The sequence below is a fragment of the Salvelinus alpinus genome, chromosome 12 (assembly GCF_045679555.1).
Source record: "Salvelinus alpinus chromosome 12, SLU_Salpinus.1, whole genome shotgun sequence".
NCBI classification, from domain to species: domain Eukaryota; kingdom Metazoa; phylum Chordata; class Actinopteri; order Salmoniformes; family Salmonidae; genus Salvelinus; species Salvelinus alpinus.
Window position 1 is genome coordinate 39,949,940 of NC_092097.1, and position 27,171 is coordinate 39,977,110.

General features: G+C 44.6%; 1 protein-coding gene across 5 annotated transcripts in view; it reads left to right on the forward strand.

Annotated features, from left to right (window-relative positions):
• Positions 1–27,171, forward strand: part of LOC139536070 (plasma membrane calcium-transporting ATPase 1-like) — a 158,551-nt gene that overhangs the window by 79,532 nt on the left and 51,848 nt on the right. For 3 of the 5 annotated variants that reach the window (XM_071336203.1, XM_071336200.1, XM_071336199.1), the window contains exons 3-16: positions 7,860–8,057; positions 8,255–8,512; positions 9,129–9,254; positions 9,544–9,669; positions 11,174–11,209; positions 14,417–14,593; positions 15,055–15,269; positions 15,413–15,655; positions 16,271–16,405; positions 16,631–16,740; positions 16,904–17,141; positions 21,529–21,708; positions 21,819–21,906; positions 22,371–22,477. In XM_071336203.1, the coding sequence (XP_071192304.1) occupies positions 7,860–8,057; positions 8,255–8,512; positions 9,129–9,254; positions 9,544–9,669; positions 11,174–11,209; positions 14,417–14,593; positions 15,055–15,269; positions 15,413–15,655; positions 16,271–16,405; positions 16,631–16,740; positions 16,904–17,141; positions 21,529–21,708; positions 21,819–21,906; positions 22,371–22,477 (2,237 nt within the window). The remainder of the gene's footprint in view (positions 1–7,859; positions 8,058–8,254; positions 8,513–9,128; positions 9,255–9,543; positions 9,670–11,173; positions 11,210–14,416; positions 14,594–15,054; positions 15,270–15,412; positions 15,656–16,270; positions 16,406–16,630; positions 16,741–16,903; positions 17,142–21,528; positions 21,709–21,818; positions 21,907–22,370; positions 22,478–27,171) is intronic. The other 2 variants (XM_071336202.1, XM_071336201.1) reach the window with 1 other exon arrangement.

Sequence of the window (27,171 nt, forward strand, 5' to 3'; positions counted from 1 at the left end):
AACCCCATTGCCCCTTCTCTCTCGGTTTCTCGATTCCCCCTCTCTTTCTATCCCCTCTCATCCCATTTTTCTCACTCCTCTCTACTCACCCCCTCACAAGAAAAACAAGGTGATATGCCCAAATGACTATTGCGCTGTCGCGCTCACCTCGGTCATGCCAGGCACACTTGACACACTGCCATTTCCATCGCTATTCACATGGCCATAACACATCTGGACAAGAGCAACAGCTATGTGAGAATGCTGTTCATTGGCTACAGTTCACCATACAACAGTATTGTTTCCTCCAAGCTCCGAGCACTTGGCCTAGACACCAGCCTCTGCAACTGGATCCCGGACTTCCTGACGGCAGACCACATGGGGCGGCAGGTAGCCTAGTGGTTTAAGCGTTGGGCCAGTAACTCAAAGGTTGCTAGATCGAATCCACTAGCTGACAAGGTGAAAATATATCGTTCTGCCCCTGAACAAAGTAATTAACCCACTGTTATTAAGCCGTCATTGTAAATAAGAACTTGTTCTTAACTGACTTGCCTAGTTAAATAAAGGTTCAATAAAAAATAAAAGTGCTGTGAGGATAGGCAACAACACCTCCTCCACACTGACTCTTAACATGCTTTGCATGACACCAAGGGGCTTTGCAAGACTGCGTGGCTTTGCACGACACCAACTCCATCATCAAGGTTGCTGACAACACGGTTGTAGGCCTGATAACCAACAACGACGAGTCAGCCTATAGGGAGGAGGTTAATGAACTGGCGTTGTGGTGTCACGACAACAACCTCTCCCTTAACGTCAGCAAATCAAAGGAGTTGATTGTTCACTTCAGGAAGCAGAGGGAACATGTCCCAGTCCACATCAATGGGACTGTATTAGAGAGTCATGAGTCACAAGTTTTTAAGTTCCTCGGCGTTCACATCAATGAGGACTTGTCCATTACCTTCATTTACCAACAACACCACCGCTTTTGTCAAGAGGGTGCAAAAACACCTCTAGTTCCTAAAGCGGCTGAAGAAATTTGACTTGCCACCCGGGTCCTCTCCAAATACTACCGTTGCACCATCGAGAGCATCCTCACCGGTTGCATCACAGCTTGTTATGGGAATTGCTCCATGCACGACCACAAGGCCCTCCAGTGAGTGGTGAAGACAGCCCAGTATATCACTGGGACCGTGCTTCCACCCATCCAGGAAATCTACTCGAAACAGTGCCTGAGGAAGGCACGCAGCATCATCAAGGACCCCACACACCCAAGCCACAAGCTGTTCTCTCCCTTACCGTTGGGCAGACGGTATCGGAGCATGAGGTCTGACAGAAACTGTCTCTGATCCTGTTGGTATCTACAAGCATCAGACTGCTGAACACTAGAACTGGACTGACCACCTGCTCTGATTCTGATTCTCCACACTTAGCACACATGGACTTACTCATGCACACACCCACTCAGACATACACATACACACACATATACATTCATGCTACACACACATCACAACTGCTGCCTCCAAACTCTTATTATATTGCTGAATTTAAACACATGCCCCACATCCCCTCTTTCCCCAATACACATGTAAGTCTTGAACTATAAATTGTGCCTTCATGTATTATACTTCTGCTAAAATGTTTATTATATTCTACTAAGCCATTTACTTTGTTCGTATTCTTATTTTTTACTATTTCTTATTGTTGTTGCATTGCAGAGAAGAAACCTGCAAGTAAGCATTTCATTGTATGATGTACAGGGCATTGGGAAAGTGTTCAGATCCTTTGACTTTTCCTACATTTTGTTATGTTACAGCCTTACTCTAAAATAGATTAAATTAAAATGTTTCCTCATCAATCTACACACAACACCCCGTTTTTGCAAATGAAATACCTTATTTACATAAGTATTCGGACCCTTTGCTATGAGACTCGAAATTGAGATCAGGTGCATCCTGTTTCCATTGATCATCCTTGATGTTTCTACAACTTGATTGAAGTCCACCTGTGGTAAATCCAATTGATTGGACATGATTTGGAAAGGCACACACCTGTCTATATAAGGTCCCACAGTTGACAGTGCATGTCAGAGCAAAAACCAAGCCATGAGTTTGAAGGATTTGTCCGTAGAGCTCTGAGACAGGATGGTGTCGAGGCACAGATCTGGGGAAGGGCACCAAAAACATTTTTGCAGCATTGAAGGTCCCCAAGAACACAGTGGCCTCCATCATTCTGTTAGGTTCTAATTCTCACAGTAAAACACTCAACAGACATTATGAAAGCTTAACCAAGTTTAATTCTTCCCAGAGGGTCAATACAGCTGCATTCAGACAAAACATGTTTCCACCACCACAAGTATATATATACTCCAATATAGGCACTCCTCCTTCTCTCCAATCCTTATATATTTTATGGTTCGACAGGAAGACGAAGTGATAGGGTAATAAACCATTGTTTCTCCCTTAAGGGGATCTGACCTGACCTCAACCCCCTTGATGCCTAATCCAAAGATCTCCACCCGTATTCCCTATAGCAATCCTGTGACTTCCTCCCGTCCACCCAACACATTCCAAAGCCATCTGGCTCCTACAGATAACCATTAACTTCTGATGTAAAAAACAGTCTCTTTCACTCCTCAGATACTATACTATAGTATATCAATTTTCTACATTCAATCAGGCCTTTATGGTAGAATGGCCAGACGGAAGCCACTCCTCAGTAAAAGGTACATGACACCCCTCTTGGAGCTTGACAAAAGGCACTTAAAGACTCTCAGACCATGAGAAACAAGTTTCTCTTTGGCCTGAATGCCATGCGTCACGTCTGGAGGAAACCTGGCACCATCCCTACAGTGAAGCATGGTGGTGGCAGCATCATGCTGTAGGAATATTCTTCGGCGGCAGGGACTGGGAGACTAGTCAGGATCAAGGGAAAGATGAACGAAGCAAAGTACAGATAGATCCTTGATGAAAACTTGCTCCAGAGCACCTCAGACTGGGGCGAATGTTCACCTTTTCAACAAAACAACAACCCAAAGCACACAGCCAAGACAAAGCAGGAGTGGCTTCGGGACAAGTCTCTGAATGTCCTTTAGTGGCCCAGCCAGGACCCGGATGTGAACACGCTCAAACATCTCTGGAGAGACCTGAAAATGACTGTGCAGTTACGCTCCCTATCCAACCTGACAGAGCTTGAGAGGATCTGCCGAAAAGAATGGGAGAAACTCCCCAAATACAGGTGTGCCAAGTTTGTAGCATCATACCCAAGAAGACTCAAGGTTCTAATTGCTTCCAAATGTGTTTCAATAAAGTACTGAGTAAAGGGTCTGAATACTTATGCAATTGTGATATTTCAGTTGTTTTTTTAAATAAATTTGCTAAAATGTCTAAAATAGTTTTTTTGTTTTCTCTATGGGTTTTGTGTGTAGATTGAGGGGAAAACATCGATTACATTTTTTTAAATCTATTTAATCCATTTTAGAATAAGGCTGTAATGTAACAAAATGAGGAAAAAGTCAAGTGGTCTGGATACTTTCCGAATGTACTGTATTCTATGCGTATCCTGTATATATGACTACTAAAACTTGAAACTTGTATTGTCTATTGCCTACCCAGCTCCCAGTTGGAATAGCTAACTACAGTTCTGTGTGTTAGCATTCAAAGAATTGGAACACACCAGGTGCTACAGCTACTAGCATACAGTAGCTTGCTATCCTGGTTGTGGATCTACTCACCAGTCATACATCATATAGCATTCCGTAGCTAGCCACCTCAGGACAAAATCTATTCAGATACAACAGAAGTTTCAACTGTTAACATCAAATCAAATTTTATTAGTCACATGCGCCGAATACAACAGGTGTAGACCTTAGTGAAATGCTTACTTACAAGCCCCTAACCAACAATGCAGTTTCAAAAGAATACGGATAAGAATAAGAGATAAAAGTAACAAGTAAATAAAGAGCAGCTGTAAAATAACAATAGCGAGACTATATACAGTGGGGTAACGATACAGAGTCAATGTGCGGGGGCACCGGTTAGTTGAGGTAGTATGTACATGTAGGTAGAGTTATTGAAGTGACTATGCATAAATCACAACAGAGAGTAGCAGTGGTGTAAAGGGAGGGATGCAAATAGTCTGGAAGCCATTTGACTAGATGTTCTTCAGGAGTCTTATGCTGTTTAGCATAATGCTGGATGCTGTTTAGAAGCCTCTTGGACCTAGACTTTGTGCTCCGGTACCGCTTGCCGTGCGGTAGCAGAAAGAACAGTCTATGACTAGGGTGGCTGGAGTCTTTGACAATTTTCAGGGCCTTCCTCTGACACCGCCTGGTATAGAGGTCCTAGATGGCAGGAAGCTTGGCCCTAGTAATGTACTGGGCTGTTCGCACTACCCTCTGTAGTGCCTTGCGGTCAGAGGCCGAGCAGTTGCCATACCAGGCAGTGATGCAACCTGTCAGGATGCTCTCGATGGTGCAGCTGTAGAAACTTTTTGAGGATCTGAGGACTCATGCCAAATCTTTTCAGTCTCCTGAGTGGGAATAAGTTTTGTCGTGCCCTCTTGTCTTGGTGTGCTTGGACCATGTTAGTTTGTTGCTGATGTGGACACCAAGGAACTTGAAGCTCTCAACCTGCTCCACTGCAGCCCCGTCATTGAGAATGGGGGAGTGCTCGGTCCTCTTTTTCCTGTAGTCCACAATCATCTCCTTTGTCTTGATCACATTGAGGGAGAGGTTGTTGTCCTGGCACCACATGGCCAGGTCTCTGGCCTCCTCCCTATAGGCTGTCTCGTCGTTGTCGATGATCAGGCCTACTACTGTTGTGTCATCGGCAAATTTTATGATGGTGTTGGAGTCGTGCCTGGCCGTGCAGTCGTGAGTGAACAGGGAGTACAGGAGGGGACTGAGCATGCACCTGAGGGGCCCCTGTGTTAAGGATCAGCGTGGCGGATGTGTTGTTACCTACCCTTACCACCTGGGGACGGCCCGTCAGGAAGTCCAGGATCCAGTTGCAGAAGGAGGTGTTTAGTCCCAGGTTCCTTAGCTTATTGATGAGCTTTGAGGGACTTTGGTGTTGAACGCTGAGTTGTAGTCAATGAATAGCATTCTCACATAGGTGTTCCTTTTGTTTAGGTGTGAAAGGGCAGTGTGGAGTGCAATAGAGATTGTATCATCTGTGGATTTTTTGGGGCGAAATGCAAATTGGAGTGGATCTAGGGTTTCTGGGATGATGGTGTTGATGTGAGCCATGACCAGCCTTTCAAAGCACTTCATGGCTACAGACGTGAGTGCTACTGGTTGATAGTCATTTAGGCAGGATACCTTAGTGTTCTTGGGCACAGGCACTATGGTGGTATGCTGAAAACATGTTGGTATTACAGACTCGGACAGGGAGATGTTGAAAATGCCAGTGAAGACACTTGCCAGTTCGTCACCGCATGCTCGCAGTACACGTCCTGGTAATCCGTCTGGCCCTGCGGCTTTGTGAATGTTCACCTGTTTAAAGGTCTTACTCACATCGGCTGCGGAGAGCGTGATCACACAGTCTTCTGGAACAGCTGGTGCTCTCATGCATGTTTCAGTGTTATTTGCCTCGAAGCGAATATAGAAGTAGTTTAGCTTGTCTGGTAGGCTCGTGTCACTGGGCAGCTCTCGGCTGTGCTTCCCTTTGTAGTCTGTAATGGTTTGCAAGCACTTCCACATCCGACAAGCATCAGAGCCTGTGTAGTACGATTTCACGTTAGTCCTGAATTGACACTTTGCCTGTTTGATGGTTCGTCAGAGGGCGTAGCGGGATTTCTTATAAGCTTCTGTGTTAGAGTCCCAATCCTTGAAAGCGGCAGCTCAAGCCTTTAGCTCAGTGCGGTCGCTGCCTGTAATCCATGGCTTCTGGTTGGGGTATGTGCGAGCGGTCGCTGTGGAGACGACGTCATTGATGTGTACTCCTCAATGCCATCGGAGGAATCCTGGAACATATTCCAGTCTGTGTTAGCAAAACAGTCCTGTAGCTTAGCATCTGCTTCATCTGACCACTTTTTTATTGATCTAGTCACTGGTGCTTCCTGCTTTAATTTTTGCTTGTAAGAAGGAATCAGGAGGATAGAATTATGGTCAGATTTGCCGAATGGAGGGCGAGGGTGATCTTTGTATGCATTTCTGTGTAGGTGGTCCAGAGTTCTTTTTCCTCTGGTTGCACATTTAACATGCTGATTGAAATTTGGTAAAACTGATTTACGTTTCCCTGCATTAAAGTCCCGGCCACTAGGAGCGCTGCCTCTGGATGAGCGTTTTCCTGTTTCTTATGGCGGTATACAGCTCATTGAGTGTGGTTACGAAGAATACAGATGAAAACTTTCTCGGTAGGTAGTGTGGTCTACAGCTTATCATGAGATACTCTACCTCAGGCGAGCAAAACCTCTAGACTTCCTTAGATATCGTGCACCAGCTGTTGTTTACAAATATACATAGGCCCCCACCCCGTGTCTTTCTAGAGGCTGCTGTTCTATCCTGCCGATGGAGTGTATAACCCGCCAGCTGTATGTTATTAATGTCATAGTTCAGCCACGACTCGGTGAAACATAAGATATTACAGTTTTTAATGTCCCGTTGGTAGGATATACGTGCTTTCAGTTCGTCCCCTTTATTTTCCAGTCAGTAGTTAACTGTAATGCAGTTGATTTAATGACATGAACATCTTTTGGCTACGACGAACAGCCTACCTCAGGCGAGCAAAACCTCTAGACTTCCTTAGATATTGTGCACCAGCTGTTATTGACAAAAATACATAGTCCGCCGCCCCTTGTCTTACCAGACGCCGCTGTTCTATCCTGCCGGTAGAGCGTATAACCAGCCAGCTGTATGTTGATATTGTCGTCGTTCAGCCACGACTCCGTGAAGCATGAGATGTTACAGTTTTGAATGTTAATACATGTAAACAGAAGTTATAGTGACCAGTAGATACATATATACATTAGATACTTATGGTAATCAATGAACATCAGTGTAGTGGTATTAATAAATAAAATCCAAAATTATTTTAGCAGCAGCGTTGGTGAGGGTGTGTGTATGTATGGGTGTAAGTGTGTTGCGTCAGTGATGAGTGTGTGAGTGAGGGTTTATATGAATGCGTGTATGTGAGTAAGAGTGACAGTGAAGGTGTGTGCGTCTGAGTGGGTAGAGACCTGTGGATAGGCATAGAGTCAGTGTGGATAGGCTGTGGGGGAGGGAGGGCAGTAGTTAGACATTACATTTGGAACACTTCCAATAAGTTCAACAGCCTTGTGATCCTTTCAAACACCTCATGGCTTCTCATTGACTGACCTCTTTATATTTTCTGCGGTTTTCTAGATTTATTTGCAACAATTAAGATTTCGATGAGGTGATGATATATTACTCGGAATCTATGAAACACATTTTTATCTTAATAGGGAAATACCAGTTGATCTAAAGGTTTGATTGTAGAAAAATACACAAGGGATAACATGTTTTTCGGACCGGTTTGTGTATTTCATCCAACTGAATGTCAAAGCCTTTGGCAGTAGTTGCCTGGCAGATTGTGTCCACAGTGGGAGGCTGACATGGGTTGTGGATGGGTGTGTTTGAACAGCCGCCTCTACTTGTTTCTATTTGGTATGGCAGCATTTTAGAGTCAGTTTAGACCTTTGGACCAAGGCAAATACAGCAACCTATAGAATCTCCTAAACATTTCTAATCCTGATAGTTTGTCATGCATTTTTCTTACCTCTAAAGTGACCTTGTGTCAAGATGAATGTATATATTCAACATCATCTATTGTTTGATCTTGTTGTATGCATTTCTGTGATAACTGTTTACTCTATTACCTGTCTGTTCAATCTCTTATTCTCCTCCTCCTCTCTCTTAGGTCTGTCTGGTAACCCAGTGGATCTGGAGAAGCGCCACACAGCGTTTGGGAAGAACTTCATCCCTCCTAAAAAGCCTAAGTCTTTCCTGGCGCTGGTGTGGGAAGCTCTACAGGATGTTACTCTAATCATCCTGGAGATTGCTGCCGTCATCTCGCTGGGCCTGTCCTTCTACCACCCTCCCGGGGGAGATAGCGAACGTGAGTAGTACACCCTAACCCGGGGCAGTTAGAACAGGTGGGAGGGGTGGTGAAGGGGACTGGGGCATGAAGGGAGAATTGAGGGTTTGCAAATGTTTTCCATTTCCTGTTCCACTGACCTGGTCGTGTTGTGATCTTATATCACTGACCTGGTCTTGACCTGATCATGTTGTGGTCCTGTGTTCTGCCTCCCCCAGTGTGTGGTGAGACAGCATCTGGAGTGGAGGATGAGGGCGAGGCACAGGCGGGCTGGATCGAGGGCGCCGCCATCTTGTTCTCTGTTGCCATCGTTGTCTTGGTGACGGCGTTTAACGACTGGAGCAAGGAGAAGCAGTTCCGCGGGCTGCAGAGCCGCATCGAACAGGAGCAGAAGTTCACCGTCATCCGCAAAGGCCAGGTCATCCAGATCCCTGTGTCCGAACTAGTGACAGGAGACATCGCCCAGATCAAATACGGTAAGACATGGTTCAGATAAAATAAGAGATGAAACATGCTTGAATGAAACATGCTGTGGCATTCCCCTGACAGGATACAGTCAGACCTTGGTTCAAATACATGTGTATTTGTTATTTAAATACTTATTTTCTGTCTATTTGAGTATTTTCAAATAACGTGGCCGTAATCAACTACTTCTATTTGAAGTATTTGAAAGTATTTTCAAATAAATTACTATAAATAGTCTACTATTTGAAAGTATTTTCAAATACTTAGTTCCAAATAGGCCTGCATTATCTAAAATACCAAACAGACCTGGTTCAAATGCATGGGAGTATTAAACTATTTGTATACACACTGTGTATTTTAGTATTTTTCAAATACATGCCAATACTTTACAAGTGTATTTCCAAATACATTTCAATATTCAATTACTTGTTTTGAAATAAAAAATATAAAAATACTTACTTCCAAATGATTTTTTAAGTATTTGAAATACCCTAAATAATATTTGAACCCAGGTCTGGATACAATGAACCAATATGATGAGGTAACACATTGACCAAATATACAAAGGTACGGAATACAGTGAGACATTGTATATCACAGTCATATAACTGTGTAATTGTTTCCTAGGTGATCTGCTGCCAGCTGATGGTATCCTGATCCAGGGCAACGACCTGAAGATTGACGAAAGCTCTCTGACTGGTGAATCAGACCAAGTCAGGAAGTCCCTCGAGAAAGACCCCATGCTGCTGTCCGGTGAGAGCGCCTATTCATAATATCACTATTATCAGACATTCAATTTCCCAGTCAGGACCTCTATTGTTTTAAATTAAAACATATGTTGTGTGATACAGTATGTAGACTGAAAATTGAGGACACAATGGAATAGCATACAGTACAGTTATTCATACATACAGTACAGTTATTCATACATATAGCACAGTTATGACCTTTCTGTTAATGTTCTAGTATCTAATTTATCTTATCTCTCTCTCCTTCCCAACTCTCTTCTTCTCCTCTCTCTTTCTCCCCCTTCCTCCTCCAGGCACCCATGTGATGGAGGGATCAGGTAGAATGGTGGTGTCTGCAGTGGGTCTCAACTCCCAGACTGGAATCATCTTCACTCTGCTGGGGGCGGGAGACGGCGACGTGGAAAAGAAGATCAAGAAAGGTAAGAGACGGGGGGGAACGACGACAAATGCACATCGCCATGGTAACAGTTCACAGAGAGTCAGTGACTGGCTTTTTCCCCAATCTGTCTCCTGTGTGTGTGTTTCTATTTACCGAGCTATCCTTGTCTTTCTACGTGAGCGCTCTGTTTGCTGGCTCCCTGAGGTAAGATTCTAGTAGAAGAATGAGTTACTCCAGTCTGTTGAACTCTAGAACGATGTAAAGAAAGATGGGACAGCCATGATAAACACTGTACCATGGAGGCCAGAGGTTCCATTCAGTTTCATTGACATCGCTGTCCTATCCTTATTTATCTAATCCCTGGTGTTAGTTTTCACATCCAAACCGAGGCCCTTTCTAGACCACTCCTTCCCCGGAGTGGTTCTGTTCTGTTCATGGATGATTGGGTGGTCATTCTATGCCCGTACCACAGACCCACTGTCAGGAAAACGGACAGTAATTAATCTACATATATCTACATGGTCTCTAATGAGCTTGTGTTCCATACTAACACTTAGTTGGGTTTTCTTTTCTGTTTGGTAAGAGTTTTTTTGCTAAGACTTCTGTTTTTCAGGCATTCATTCTAAAGGGGCTGAATGTGCCAGCTCAGAGGAGGGAGCTGCAAGACAATGACACATTCCAATTGGCATCTTTAGTCATCACAAAATTAGGCTGTGATTTCAAATGTTCATGAAACTGACCTTAATGTTATGGGTTTATTAGAGTAGATCAGAGCAAGTAATGGCTAGTTAGTTGCACATGCACACACTGGCTGCAGCACAGGCATGCACACTGTGTGCTGAACTGTCTGTCTTCCTCTGAGACAGGTGTATACAGTGAGGATGGAGGAAGAAGGCAGACATACTTAGAAGCACACACACAGTCCCACACCTCCCCTTCACCTTCACACACAGACTCAGACATACACTCACCTTCTATATGCTCACTCATGCAAACACACTTTCCCTTCACACACACACAGAAGACTGTCAAACACTTACACACACACCTCTCTGCCACAAACACACATATTGATACAGTGACTCAGAGAGCAGAGGAGAGGGGAAAAAGTGGCCGACTCAGGCTTCAGGGCTTGCTGCTGCTCAGCTGACAACTGCTGCTCACACACACCTCATCTCCACATAAACCCCCCCCCCAAATGTCAAGACAGGGCCATGAGTGAGTGGATGGGAGGTGTGTGTGTGTGTGTGTGTGTGTGTGTTCTTATAAAACGTATTTCCGTTAGTTACACATGTATTGATTGAAACAGACAATAGCCCAGTGTCACCAGTAACAGAACCTGCTGTCTGTGGATGGATGCTCTACTTTACTCTACAGCCTTAAACCAACTAGTGGTCTCTCTCCTCTGACGGCCCGTTCCAGCCCCCAACACACACTTGAATTTATATTGTTTTGATCTTCTGTTCGTTTTGGTTTTATGATTTTTTTAATTTCCTTTAAGCCATGTTATCAGCATTCCGCACTCTCTCTCTCTGTCTGAACAGGTAAAAAACAAGGACCCCCCGAAAATCGCAACAAAGGTAACCCCTCCATCCCTCCCTCTCCCCTTCCATTCAGCAGCAGTCTGGGAGTTTCGTGTCAGTCTTATGCACTCTCTTTTCTCTCCCTCTCTCTCTCTCATGCTCTCGCTTCCCTCCACCTTCTGAAAAGGGGAGGTTCTTCTCGCCTCGCTTTACCTGTGAAAGGATGCAACTCTCACCTGCCACTGGTCCCCAGAGAGAGAAGTGGGGTTAGCCGTCAATGCCACTATTGTAGACCGATATCCATCTCAAGGCTACCTAGGGTTAGCATTCAGCACTACTGTTGTAGACTATATCCTTCAGAGCTATGAGGGGTTAGTATAACACAACTGTAGTCAACCTTTATCAATCACAGAGCTTCCCAGGAGTATCCTTCTTTATCCTTCTGTTGTAGACTACTGCACGTATATCCGTCAGAGCTATATGGGGTTAAAATAATAACACAACAACTCCAGTAGATTTGTATCCCTTCTAGGGCTAAATGGGGTTAGCTTTACCTCAATCACAGAGCTGCAAAAGGGTTAGTTCTACTAACCCCAAATAGGAAGTTTCACCCTCACATGCTATGTTTAGATAGACACCCGGGGTGTTGTAGCTCCTACAGCTTGCCTGGCCCGCTCCACCCTCCATGTGACGTGTCATCCAGAACTCATCCAAGCTGTCTCCCCCCCTCACTCAGCCTCCCAGGGCCTGAGCATCTGCTGCTCACAGACCCTCCCCAGCCCTCCTGCCCTCTCCTCTCTCCTTCCCCTCGCCCTTGGCCTTTCACTAGTAAACAGCTTCTCTCCTCTCCAGCATGGAGCGGTAGCTAATGCTAGAGTAGGACAACATTAAATTAATAGGGACAGGTCGACCCAACCTGCATTCACAACATGAAATATATATTCTGAAAATGTCCACATACCGATGAGTAGTTTATCCAATGTGGTAGCTTTATGCATGCCAAGTAATCTGTGGCTCCTGAGAGTAAATGGAATAGGAGTGGTAGGACCCCTGATATCATGTTTCAGTATCTGGGAATTTGGTAATAGTTTTTGGGCTTAGTTTAAAAAAGAAGGGATCTAAACAGAATTATAATAGACATTCTATATAGAATTATAATCTAAATGATTCTATCTATCTAACGCTAACTTCAGAACGAGGGTCAAGGGGTTAGGGAGACTGTACAAACTCTGGGAAGTGGCTCATTGTGGGAGTTGCACCCTGAAATGATCAATGGGCTGTGGATTGTTGTCTGTTCTGTTTCTTTTCTCTCACTGTTGCCTCTTTCCAGGATGTTGCTCAGGACCTCATGCTGTCTCGTACTCTCTTCTCGCGATCACTGTTTGACTCTACCTCTCTATTTATTTTTCTGTCTCTTTCGCAAAAAAAACTACTTCTGGAGATGTACAGCCTCGTCTTCTACCTCATTTTATTTTTGTAGTGGTTGTATCTCTCTGCTTTGTTTTTTGTTCTCTTTTTTTCAGTTTGTCAGTTTCTTTTAGTTTTTTTGAGGGGTAACACACTCGCAACACCCCCCCCCCCCACCCCTCGTCGTGGTCCGTGCTGCGTCTGTAAGTGCTGTGCATCCGTCAGTGAGTCAGTCCGTCCGTCCGTCCGTGCGTCAGTCTGCCAGTCCAGTCAGTGTGTGGCTGTGTTCAGTCTGATGGGTCTGATCTAATGGGTTTTATGTTAGGACTGACTCGGTATCCCCTGACTGGTGGCCTATTCTCAGGGGTGGCAGAGTCACTATGCTCAATACAAGGGACTTCAAGTACAGACATTTTAGGAGTGTGAGCAAAAAACGTTACAGCAAAAATGACATGGGTACAAAATGATCCAACTAGATTGTGAATGTACTTTAAATTCACTGGTGTTGAGTTTGCATGGGCCACAAATAGAATCCATAGCAATGCATATGACACTGATTACCATAGAATACTGATCTTTTATTTTACCACCTTTTTTATACTCGCCCTTAGATATTGTGGACTATTTCTACTGGAAAAGAGACAGAGCTAGAGAACAAACAGAGTGAATATAAGATATTGAAGTGGTGAAATGCAAATATCTTATTTGCGTTTGTAAAACATGACTGAGCTCTGTAGCAGAGATGAAATACGTTCAGTTGACAATCCCTCGCAAAGGAACCATTGTAGAATTTACAACCTGTACTTCGATGTTCTGAAAATATTCTCTGTTATATGTATGATGTAAAACCAAAAACCATCTCCATAGACTCTTCTTGGCGCATTTCCATGGAGACTTCCCCCCACACCAGTGTGTCGGCAGTGTTTTATGTTAATGTCAACTCTAGTGTAATTGTGTTTCCATCAGGAGAGTCACACTAAAGACTTGGGGAGAGCAGAATCAACAACCTCTGCATCATCAAGACAGTTGCTATGCGAAAAGGTGTTCACCGTTAGCCATTGTTATGTAAATGCAGGCTGAAAAGTACCAGGGGCCTGGCTTTGGCCCCAGGTGAAAGCAAGTCCGCCAGAGCCATGGCCCAGTGAGACACGGGTTCCGGCCCACATAGATGGGAACAGAAACATTTGAGCGTTTTGAGTGAAACACTGGGGTAAATCCTGTATGGAAATGCACCATCTGGGAGAAGTTGTATAGCGTTAAATTGCTGCTACAAATCAATTTTCTATTGTTAAATCCTTACTTTTATCTCAAGCATTTCCTGATGAATTCTGTGCTGTGTGTTTACTCTTTCCAACACTTCCCTGCTTTCGTAATATTTCATTTATGCATTAGAGTATTTAAACAATCAGTTAATTATTGAGTACTTATTTTACTTTAATGAAGAATAAATCGCATTTGCTGAACTCTCCATCAAACTGACCGCTAACAACAAATAATAACATCAGTGTTGATCACAAGGGATCTGTTCTGGTTTAAGAGATTAAATGATCCACATGGTTTAGTGGATCACTGCTCAGGACCTGAGTCTGGTGGTCTGGTGACCGTGTTTCTGTCTCTCTTCCAACCGGAACTGAACCACAACCCCTCGATCTCCCTTCCTCCTGCCTCCTCCTTTTTGGAATGTCTGTTCCTGCTCCTCTCCCCAACAACCATCTCCAACCTCCTATCACTACCCTCTTTACCCTCCCCAAACTTTTTCACCACCACTAATTGCCCTTCTCCACCCCCACCGCCCTCTTCCCACCACCACCTCCCTCTACCCTACCTATTTCCTCATCCATCTACCCTGTCCCATAGCTAAGACCCAGGACGGCATTGCCCTGGAGATCCAGCCCCTGAAGAGTGAGGTTGAGTCCGAGGAGAAGGAGCCGGAGGTGGAGGTCAAACAGGTGAAGAGGGTTCAGATCACCAAGAAGGAGAAGTCTGTGCTGCAGGGCAAACTCACCAAACTGGCTGTGCTAATCGGGAAGGCAGGTGAGGTCAGAGGCAGAGATGCACGTGCACACATCCCTTCACAGGCACACACACATAGACATTGCAGATCGGGAAGGCAGGTAAGAATAGAGAAGGTCTTAAAAACATTAGGACCCTGACACACGTACACACAGGTGTACATACAGATGTAAAATCGTAATTTGAGCCATTTTGCTACAGCAGAAAAATAATCCTGCAGCAACAGGAAATGTGAATTATTATGTGGATTATAACCAATAGACATTTTTGTCGGGGTTAATACATTTTTCGTAAGGTCCGATCAAGTATGACATTTCAGTGGAAATTCCAAACTTTGGAAGCCTTTTTAAACCTGAAATACAATACAAGTTTAAAATGTCCTCCTGCAACAGGGTGATCAAATTAAGGTCCTACATCTGTACATGCCTGCTCCTGGATTTGACCGCCAGATAGAAACAGTATACTTTGTTTCTTTTGCCCAGGTCTGATCATGTCAGCAGTGACGGTGATCATTCTCATTCTGTACTTCGTGATTGACACGTTCGGGGTGCAGGGTCGCCCATGGCTGAAGGAGTGTACCCCCATCTACATCCAGTACTTTGTCAAGTTCTTCATCATCGGAGTCACTGTGCTGGTGGTGGCTGTGCCTGAGGGGCTGCCTCTAGCCGTCACCATCTCTCTGGCCTACTCTGTCAAGGTACACACAAACCAACACGCACACGGTGCTGGTAGTGGCAGTGCCAGAGGGGCTGTCGCTAGCTGCCACCATCTCCCAGACTTACTCTGTCAGGTCACACACACACAGCACTGACCTCTAATGTCTGTCTTGTCCCTGTGTAGAAAATGATGAAAGACAATAACCTGGTGCGTCACCTGGATGCGTGTGAGACAATGGGGAACGCTACGACCATCTGCTCCGACAAGACAGGCACCCTCACAATGAACCGTATGACCGTGGTGCAGGCCTACTTGGGAGACACACACTACAAGAAAGTACCGGAACCCGACGTCATCAAACCATCCACACTGGAAGTCCTGGTCAACAGCATCGCCATCAACTCAGCCTATACTACTAAGATCCTGGTGAGAGAGAGAGAGAGATGCACGCACACACAGACACACACACACACACACACACATACACACATACACACACAATGTACACTTACACACCCATCCTCAAATGCAGAAATTGAATGAGCATGCACAATAAACCTTCACCGCTCACTCTCACACACGCACACCCAAACACACCCACACACACAAATCCTTAAGTGAGGCACTTGAAGCACACGCTAATATCGTCCCAGTCTTTAGTAAAGATGGTCCATAATATCATTCCAGAAACATGATACTGCTTTCTATCCATTCATTCATCAGCCCATCAATACCACCAGATAATCACATAAGACTGAAGATACAGGCTTTAAATAGCCCTTAGGAGAATCCCTCACTCATCTTCGTTCATTCCTTGGACCATAGCGCCTCGACATGTGGAGCTTCATGTCATATGTACGCAGTGTGTGCACATCCTTACAAATGCATAGTCTTCTTCTCTAGTGCATATCTTCATGGTTGCTTTTACACTCTGTAGGATGCATATCTCAATGTTCCTTTTACTATGTCTTCTTCATGAAATATACATGTTTGTAGCATACAGTAGGTAGGGTGTGTGTAATGTTTTGTTTGTTTCTCCAGTCTCCAGAGAAGGAGGGAGGTCTGCCCCGCCACGTTGGCAACAAGACAGAATGCTCCCTATTGGGCTTCGTACTGGAACTGAAGAGGGACTACCAGCCAATCAGGGACGAGATTCCTGAGGAGAAGCTGTACAAGGTGTGTAGCTGCTTCAAAATGTATCAATGAAGTTAAATGTGCAATCTGTAACTTATTTAACTTTTATAAATGTGTGTTCTGTGTGGCTCCAAGACTAAATTTACAAATAACCTACTGCCCGTTATTCCTACAGAAAGCTAACTTATACACAAACTAGTGTACTATAGTAATATAGCATATTGTGATAATATAGGCGTTATAACTAACTGAGAGGTGTGTTTCCAGGTGTACACCTTCAACTCATCCCGTAAGAGCATGAGCACGGTGCTGAAGAACACAGACGGTAGCGGCTTTCGCATGTACAGCAAGGGAGCCTCTGAGATCGTCCTACGCAAGTACAGACGGGAGGGAGAGGGGGGGAGGAAGGGATTGGTCATATCTTTCGTTGATGAATGGATACACCAAGATAGGAGGGGGAGGATGATCAAGTCCATCTTTCTATTTCCCCCCCCCCCTCCCCTCCTACCCCCTCCTCCTCCTTCCCTCCTCGCCCTCTAGATGTTCCCGTATCCTGGACACGAACGGGGAGCCACGTATCTTCAAGCCTAAGGACCGTGATGAGATGGTGAAGGTGGTGATTGAGCCCATGGCCTGTGACGGTCTAAGGACCATCTGTGTGGCCTACAGGGACTTCCCTGCCGAGGCAGGAGAACCAAACTGGGACAACGAGGCCGATATCCTCAACGAGCTCACCTGCATCTGTGTGGTCGGCATTGAGGACCCCGTCAGACCTGAGGTGAGACATGGACAGATGCATTCTGCCTGAACAAAACAAGCTCTGGTGAACACCCTCTAACTGATCAGAAAGTGCATAAATATACAGTACTAGTCAAAAGTTTTGACACTCATTCAAGGGTTTTTCTTTATTTTTTATATTTTCCACATTGTAGAATAATAGTGAAGACATAAAACCTATGAAATAACACATATGGAATCATGTATTAACCAAATAAGTGTTAAACAAATAAAAATATATTTTGTATTTGAGATTCTTCAAAGTAGCTACCCTTTGCCTTGATGACAGCTTTGCACACTCTTGGCATTCTCTCAACCAGCATGAGGATTGCTTTTCCAACAGTCTAGAAGGAGTTCCCACATATGCTGAGCACTTGTTGGCTGCTTTTACTTCACTCTGCAGTCCAACTCATCCCAAACCATCTCAATTGGGTTGAGGTCGGGTGATTGTGGAGGCCAGGTCATCTGATGCAGCACGCCATCACTCTCCTTCTTGGTCAAATAGCCCTTAAACATCCTGGAGGTGTGTTGGGTCATTGCCCAGTTGAAAAACAAATGATAGTCCCACTAAGCGCAATCCTGATGGGATGGCGTATTGCTGCAGAATGCTGTGGTAGCCATTCTGGTTAAGTGTGCCTTGAATTCATAAATAAATCACAGACAGTGTCACCAGCAAAGCGCCCCCACACCATCACACCACTTCCATGCTTCACGGTGGGAACTACACATGCGGAGATCATCCGTTCACCTACTCTGCGTCTCACAAAGACACGGCGGTTGGATCCAAAAATCTAAAATTTGGACTGTCCATTGCTCGTGTTTCTTGTCCCAAGCTTCTTATTGGTGTCCTTTAGTAGTGGTTTCTTGGCAGAAATTTGACCATGAAGGCCTGATTCACATAGTCTCCTCTGAAAAGTTAATGTTGAGATCTGTCCGTTACTTGAACTCTGTGAAGCATTTATTTGGGCTGCAATTTCTGAGGCTGGTAGCTCTAATGAAGTTATCCTCCGCAGCAAATGTAACTCTGGGTCTTCCTTTCCTGTGGCGGTGTCACGCCCTGACCATAGTTTGCTTTGTATGTTTTATGTTTTGTTTGGTCAGGGTGTGATCTGAGTGGGCATTCTATGTTGTATGTCTGGTTTGTCTATTTCTATGTGTTTGGCCTGATATGGTTCTCAATCAGAGACAGGTGTTTTGCGTTGTCTCTGATTGGGAACCATATTTAGGTAGCCTGTTTTGTATTGTGGGTTGTGGGTTATTGTCTATATGTTAGTTGCTTGTGTCTGCACTGTTTATATATAGCGTCCCGTTCGTTTGTTGTTTTGTAAGTTTGTCAAGTGTTCTTCGTTTCTTCTTTAATAAATAGAAGAATATATTCACTTCACGCTGCGCCTTGGTCCTCCTCTCTTCTACATTACGACGATCGTGACAGGCGGTCCTCATGAGAGCCAGTTTCATCATAGCGCTTGATTGTTTTTGCGACTGCACTTGAAAAAACTTTTAACTTTACATTTTCCAAATTGACTGACCTTCATGTCTTAGTGATGATGGACTGTCATTTCTCTTTGCTTATTTGAGCTGTTCTTGCCATAATATGGACCTGGTCTTTCACCAAATATGGCTATCTTCTGTATACCACCCCTACCTTGTCACAACACAGCTGATTGGCTCAAACGCATTAAGAAGGAAAGAGTTCCACAAATTAACTTTGAACAAGGCACACCTATTAATTGAAATGCATTCCAGGTGACTGCCTCATGAAGCTGGTTGAGAGAATGCCAAGCGTGTGCAAAGTTGTCATTGAGGCAAAGGATGGCTACTTTGAAGAATCTCAAATGTAAAATATATTTGAATTTGTTTAACACTTTATGTTATTTCATAGTATTGATGTCTTCATTATTATTCTGCAATGTAGAAATTAGTAAAAATAAAGAAAAACCCTTGAATGAGTAGGTGTGTCCAAACATTTGACTGATACTGTATATATATTTTTTGGGGGGGGAGTTGATATCTTCAGAGCTGATGTTGGATATGACTGCTTAGATTAGCTGTGTAGTATGTTGTTTGGAGGTTGACCACAGTATCAGAGGTATAGATAATGAAGCCCAATATACTAGAGGTCTTAATGGACTGTTGTTTGTCAGAATAAGATTTCTCCAAACCACTGCTGAAGGATTTTGTTGATCTGTTCAATTTTCCATGAAATAATGAACTGTTTTGCTGCAGTGTGACTCAAACATCTGATCCCCATTAAATATATTGAATTAGCTCAGGAACCTGCTGGCTCCAGTCATATGATATCATATTGACTGCAGAAGTCAATGAGAGGAACAATTTGAGAGCCACTTATAAGTGCATGAGGACCAAGAACTATAGACGAGGTATATCTTATATTATAAACTGGGTGGTTTGAGACCTGAATACTGATTGGCTGACAGTCATGGTATATCAGACCATATACCATATGTATGGCAAAACATTTATTTTTACAGCTCTAATTACATTGGTAACCAGTTTATAATAGCAATACGGCACCTAAGGGCTGTGTCCAGGCACTCCGCGTTGCGTTTTGCATAAGAACAGCCCTTAGCCGTTGTATATTGGCCATATACCATACCTTCTCTGGCCTTATTGCTTAAATAAGAGACTGGGTGCATATGACACTGATATCAACAATCTATCATAATAAATAGTTAAAATCAGTGTCATAAGGCCAGTGGTGCAGTGATCTACGTTCTGCTATGCTACGATAACTGCAGGCAGCCAGTATCTATATTAGAGAGCTGGTGTTTGATGGAAAAGCTCATCTGCACACACAGACACATGAACAGTCTCTCTCTCACACTCTCTCACACTCTCTCACACTCTCTCACACTCTCACACACACACTCACTCACTCACACTCACACACACACACACACACACACACACACACACACACACACACACACACATCACATGTAAGTGTAGCCAATTGAGTGAGATGAACGCTCATGTTCAACCCTCCTCACTCCCCTAGAGAACTGAAATGGCCCTCTTGTCTCTTAAAGAGTCTTCTCTATAGCCCCAGCCAGAGCCCGTGAACCTGCGAATTACAATGTAAATGTAATATCAACAAGCTTTTGGTGCCAATATGGCGGACAGTGTGCTGAACCTACTGAGCTCTGGTGAAAACAGCATTATGAATCCTGCTGATACAGCCATTTTAAGGAGCTTGGCTGTAACATATTAGCTAGTTTCTTGATCCGCCCGACCGCCACTTGCTGTGTCTTTCACATGACTCACTGATAGTCATTAGAGTTTTGAATGTCAAGCAGCAGCAGATAACATAGTGGATGGAAATAGCTTTGTAGCCAGCGGGTGACAGACACTCTACCAGTTCCCAATAGGGTTGGAAGGGAAGGGCGGCTAGCTGCTAGCGGAAAGGTGCTGTACTGTAGCAGCCATGCTAGGATATTTATAATGGCTGTGCACTTTAGTGCTGATATTTACGTGACAGCAGCTTCTCTGAAATGAGCTTCTGGTATGTAGAATATTCACTAATATCATCCATTAATTATGGAGATGAGGCACCCTTCATTACCATGATAGATGGGGAAAGAACACCTGCGTCATTTTATTATTCAAATGCATTACTGAGGGAAAATGCAAAGCATCAGAGATGTTATCATGGTTCAAACTACAGGGGAACATTGAAGAGTTATCGATCGTAGGTCTGTGAGTGGATGTTTACATTAGGTGGTCTGGTCTGCCAGTGCTAGTGTGGGAGCATTCCACCATAGTGGGTTATTTATTTCCTTAGGATTCTGTGTTATTGTGGGGGGTGGGGGGAGGGTTGTGTAGACAGTGTAACTACACGTTTAGTGGTTTGTGTGAGGGCAGACGGGGTGGGGGAAGGGCTTGGGGGCTCAGCGGTGTGATAGGCAGACGTCTGTGGGGGGTTTCTAATGATCTATAAATAAGTGATCTGATTGGTCTAATGAGGAGTAACTCATCACATAGCTGAGGGTGGCTAATTACACAAGACTTCACTCAGACACACAGAGAAAGAGACTCACACGCACAGAGGGTTGAGAGGTCACGCTAGAATGAGCAGAAGCTGTCAGGGATTCACACTGTCGTGCTGAGAGGGAGACTAAAATAACCTGCGACACTGTTACTGAGATCAACGGTGGTACAAAATGGAGTAGGGAACGTGTGGAGGGGAATATACATACAGAATACACTCAGATACACACATACCTTACACAGACTGGTCTGAGATCAGCACTGGTACTATACCAAAAAATGTATTTTAAATGTTTAAGTGGACATATAACGCCACAATACTAGATGACCAATGTCCTTGTAGTGAACTTAGTCATGACTCTCTCCTCCCTCCCCTAAAGGTACCTGATGCTATCCTCAAGTGCCAGAAGGCTGGCATCACCGTGCGCATGGTTACCGGGGACAACATCAACACCGCCCGTGCCATAGCAACCAAGTGTGGCATCCTGTTGCCGGGCGAGGACTTCCTGTGTCTGGAGGGCAAAGAGTTCAACCAGCTGATCCGTAATGACCAGGGAGAGGTGAGACACACCACAGGACTTTTATTTTGATATAATAGAGGTGAGACCGGCATGGGGACGTAAATTATATAGTAGTAGAGATGCTGACACTGTGTACTCCTGTGCTCTAGGTGGAGCAAGAGCGTCTGGATAAGGTGTGGCCCAAGCTGCGTGTGCTGGCTCGTTCCTCTCCCACTGACAAACACACTCTGGTCAAAGGTGGGTTAAAGCTGTCACATATCTCTCCTTTTCTTGTTTTCCCTCCCTTTTCCTTCAAGAAATGTGTCATCTCTTTCTTGTGTGATCGACACACACACACATTGGACCCAGGGGTCTGTAGCACTGCCACCCCCCTCAGCCCAACCGAGTTATCTTCAAAGACTAGCCAGTTTCATCTCAGTTGGTGGAGAGAGAGAAGGATGGGCCAGGGAAAGCATAATGTAGGTGTGGGTCATGAATATGGACACTTGACTAGAAGACTAATCGAAAGAAACACTGAAGTTCTGTCACTGAAAAAGCGAATTAAATGGGAAAAAGGCCTTTTGGAAATATTGGGGGACAGCATTTGTTAGTTATGTTCCTCCCAAAGAATTCGATTCCATGGGTGTCTGTCTCAGTGAATATTTATACTGCTGTCCTGTGTGTTGAGATCTGAGGGGTGTGGTATTGTTTCTCTCCCTCAGGTATCATGGACAGCACCGTCCTCGAGACACGACAGGTGGTGGCTGTGACAGGCGACGGAACTAACGATGGCCCCGCCCTGAAGAAGGCTGATGTTGGATTTGCTATGGTAACTCTCTCCATTCATATCAGTCTGTTTATATGGTTCCCTTGTCACTACGTTCCTTCTTTTTTTACTCCCTCTTAGAGAAAACCTATCAAGTAATTACAATTACACTACAGCCATGAAAAGCTCATTTTGCCCAAACCTTATCTCTGCAACTATCGAATTTACTCCAAAGTGCCTCCATTACGATGGCTGTGTAATTAGATAATAAATCAATAGTAATGCTTGGATAAATCTGCTTATCACCAGACAAACCCCTACATTCACATACACTGTACCCTAAGTAGAAGGACCTCTGGGTTTGGGGATTACAGAATAGGAGTGAGTGAGTGTGTGTGAGTTACACCCGCAATAACATCTGCTAAATATGTGTATGTGACCAATAAAATGTTTTATTTTTTTTGCATCTGATTCTGCTAGTTAATCTGTGTATCTATTTGTGTACTTGGCAGTCTGTGCCAGTATGGCGTTGTGAGGAGCGTTGTTCTGGGTTGGCAGTCACCCCTGTGGTTCAGTTAAATCCCAGCCTAATATCATCAGCTTCACACTCATCCAGACAGCCTACCTTCTCCTCCTTAGAGAGATGAATGGCGCCCAGACTGCCATTCAGTGGGCTACACGTCCTCTTCGAGCCCGTCACACTAACGGAGAGACCCCACAGCTTGGGTGACTGGCTGGGAATAAATTAGCAACACGGAAGAGGCATTAACGCCAGGAAGAGCAGTTCATGGTATTGAAGACAATCAGCTAAACATATGCTAGAGAGAGAGACATACAGACGGAGACATACAGACGGAGACATACGGACGGAGACATACGGACGGAGACATACGGACGGAGACATACGGACGGAGACATACGGACGGAGACATACGGACGGAGACATACGGACGGAGACATACGGACGGAGACATACGGACGGAGACATACGGACGGAGACATACGGACGGAGACAGACGGACGGAGACAGACGGACGGAGACAGACGGACGGAGACAGACGGACGGAGACAGACGGACGGAGACAGACGGACGGAGACATACGGACGGAGACAGACAGACGGACGGAGACATACAGACGGAGAGAGACATACAGACGGAGAGAGACATACAGACGGAGAGAGACAGAGAAGGAGAGAGACAAACAAAATCTTGCAAAACAAGATTTCATCAAATGGGACAAACACCCCATTGAAACGCTGAGAGACAGACAGACGGAGAGACAGACAGACAGACAGACAGAGAGAGAGAGACAGACAGACAGACAGACAGACAGACAGACAGACAGACAGACAGACAGACAGACAGACAGACAGACAGACAGACAGACAGACAGACAGACAGACAGACAGACAGACAGACAGACAGACAGACAGACAGACAGACAGACAGACAGACAGACAGACAGACAGAGAGAGAGAGAGAGAGAGACAGACAGACAGACAGACAGACAGATGGAGACAGACAGACAGACAGACGGAGAGAGAGAGACAGACAGACGGAGAGAGAGAGACAGACAGACGGAGAGAGAGAGACAGACAGACGGAGAGAGAGACAGACAGACGGAGAGAGAGACAGACAGACGGACAGAGAGAGACAGACGAAGAGAGAGACAGACAGCGAGAGAGAGACAGACAGACAGATGGAGAGAGAAAAAAAAAAAAGGCCTGTGGTGTTGATGGTATCCTTAATGAAATGATCAAATATACAGACAACAAATTCCAATTGGCTATACTAAAACTCTTTAACATCGTCCTTAGCTCTGGCATCTTCCCCAATATTTGGAACCAAGGACTGATCACCCCAATCCACAAAAGTGGAGACAAATTTGACCCCAATAACTACCGTGGAATATGCGTCAACAGTAACCTTGGGAAAATCCTCTGCATTATCATTAACAGCAGACTCGTACATTTCCTCAATGAAAACAATGTACTGAGCAAATGTCAAATTGGCTTTTTACCAAATTACCGTACAACAGACCATGTATTCACCCTACACACCCTAATTGACAACCAAACAAACCAAAACAAAGGCAAAGTCTTCTCATGCTTTGTTGATTTCAAAAAAGCCTTCGACTCAATTTGGCATGAGGGTCTGCTATACAAATTGATGGAAAGTGGTGTTGGGGGTAAAACATACGACATTATAAAATCCATGTACACAAACAACAAGTGTGCGGTTAAAATTGGCAAAAAACACACACATTTCTTCACACAGGGTCGTGGGGTGAGACAGGGATGCAGCTTAAGCCCCACCCTCTTCAACATATATATCAACGAATTGGCGCGGGCACTAGAACAGTCTGCAGCACCCGGTCTCACCCTACTAGAATCCGAAGTCAAATGTCTACTGTTTGCTGATGATCTGGTGCTTCTGTCACCAACCAAGGAGGGCCTACAGCAGCACCTAGATCTTCTGCACAGATTCTGTCAGACCTGGGCCCTGACAGTAAATCTCAGTAAGACCAAAATAATGGTGTTCCAAAAAAGGTCCAGTCACCAGGACCACAAATTCCATCTAGACACCGTTGCCCTAGAGCACACAAAAAACTATACATACCTCGGCCTAAACATCAGCACCACAGGTAACTTCCACAAAGCTGTGAACGATCTGAGAGACAAGGCAAGAAGGGCCTTCTATGCCATCAAAAGGAACATAAATTTCAACATACCAATTAGGATCTGGCTAAAAATACTTGAATCAGTCATAGAGCCCATTGCCCTTTATGGTTGTGAGGTCTGGGGTCCGCTCACCAACCAAGATTTCACAAAATGGGACAAACACCAAATTGAGACTCTGCATGCAGAATTCTGCAAAAATATCCTCCGTGTACAACGTAGAACACCAAATAATGCATGCAGAGCAGAATTAGGCCTATACCCACTAATTATCAAAATCCAGAAAAGAGCCGTTAAATTCTACAAACACCTAAAAGGAAGCGATTCCCAAACCTTCCATAACAAAGCCATCACCTACAGAGAGATGAACCTGGAGAAGAGTCCCCTAAGCAAGCTGGTCCTAGGGCTCTGTTCACAAACACAAACACACCCCACAGAGCCCCAGGACAACAGCACAATTAGACCCAACCAAATCATGAGAAAACAAAAAGATAATTACTTGACACATTGGAAAGAATTAACAAAAAAACAGAGCAAACTAGAATGCTATTTGGCCCTAAACAGAGAGTACACAGTGGCAGAATACCTGACCACTGTGACTGACCCAAACTTAAGGAAAGCTTTGACTATGTACAGACTCAGTGAGCATAGCCTTGCTATTGAGAAAGGCCGCCGTAGGCAGACATGGCTCTCAAGAGAAGACAGGCTATGTGCACACTGCCCACAAAATGAGGTGGAAACTGAGCTGCACTTCCTAACCTCCTGCCCAATGTATGACCATATTAGAGAGACATATTTCCCTCAGATTACACAGATCCACAAAGAATTTGAAAACAAATCCAATTTTGATAAACTCCCATATCTACTCGGAGAAATTCCACAGTGTGCCATCACAGCAGCAAGATTTGTGACCTGTTGCCACAAGAAAAGGGCAACCAGTGAAGAACAAACACCATTGTAAATACAACCCATATTTATGCTTATTTATTTTAACTTGTGTGCTTTAACCATTTGTACATTGTTACAACACTGTGTATATATAATATAACATTTGTAATGTCTTTATTGTTTTGAAACTTCTGTATGTGTAATGTTTACTGTTAATTTGTATTGTTTATTTCACTTTTGTATAATATCTACCTCACTTGCTTTGGCAATGTTAACACATGTTTCCCATGCCAATAAAGCCCCTTGAATTGAATTGAAATTGAATTGAATTGAGAGAGAGAGACAGACAGATGGAGAGAAAGAGACAGACGGAGAGGGAGAGAAAGAGACAGAGAGAGAGAGACAGACAGACAGACGGAAAGAGAGAGAGACAAACGGACGGAGAGAGACAGACGAAGAGAGAGACAGACAGCGCGAGAGAGACAGACGGACAGACAGACAGATGGAGAGAGAGAGAGACAGACAGATGGAGAGAAAGAGACAGACGGAGAGGGAGAGAAAGAGACAGAGAGAGAGAGACAGACAGACAGACGGAAAGAGAGAGAGACGGACGGAGAGAGACAGACGGAGAGAGAGAGACAGACAGACAGACGGAAAGAGAGAGACACAGACAGACAGACAGACAGAGAGACAGACAGACAGACAGAGAGAGAGAGAGAGAGGCAGACAGACGGAGAGAGAGAGAGTCAGACAGACGGAGAGAGACAGACGGAGAGAGACAGACGGAGAGAGACAGACGGAGGGAGGGAGGGAGAGACAGACAGACAGACAGACGAAGGGAGGGAGAAAGAGAGAGGGAGACAGACGGAGAAAGAGAGAGGGAGACAGACGGAGAAAGAGAGGGAGACAGACGGAGAGAGGGAGACAGACGGAGACAGAGAGAGGGAGACAGACGGAGAAAGAGAGGGAAAGATGAAGAAAATGTTATGCACAGTAATTGAAAATAGAAAGGATAATGATATAGCCAAGGGCGTTATTTGCCCTAAATCTCCTGTGTAAACGAAGGATTGCGAAGAAATAAAATACTTTTTAATACCTAGCCTTTCTCTCCTACTCTTCTCCAAAGTGAATTGATTCACATGATTGAGAGGAGAAAAGGGCAGATGTCAAAGGGGTGGAATGCAGAGCCA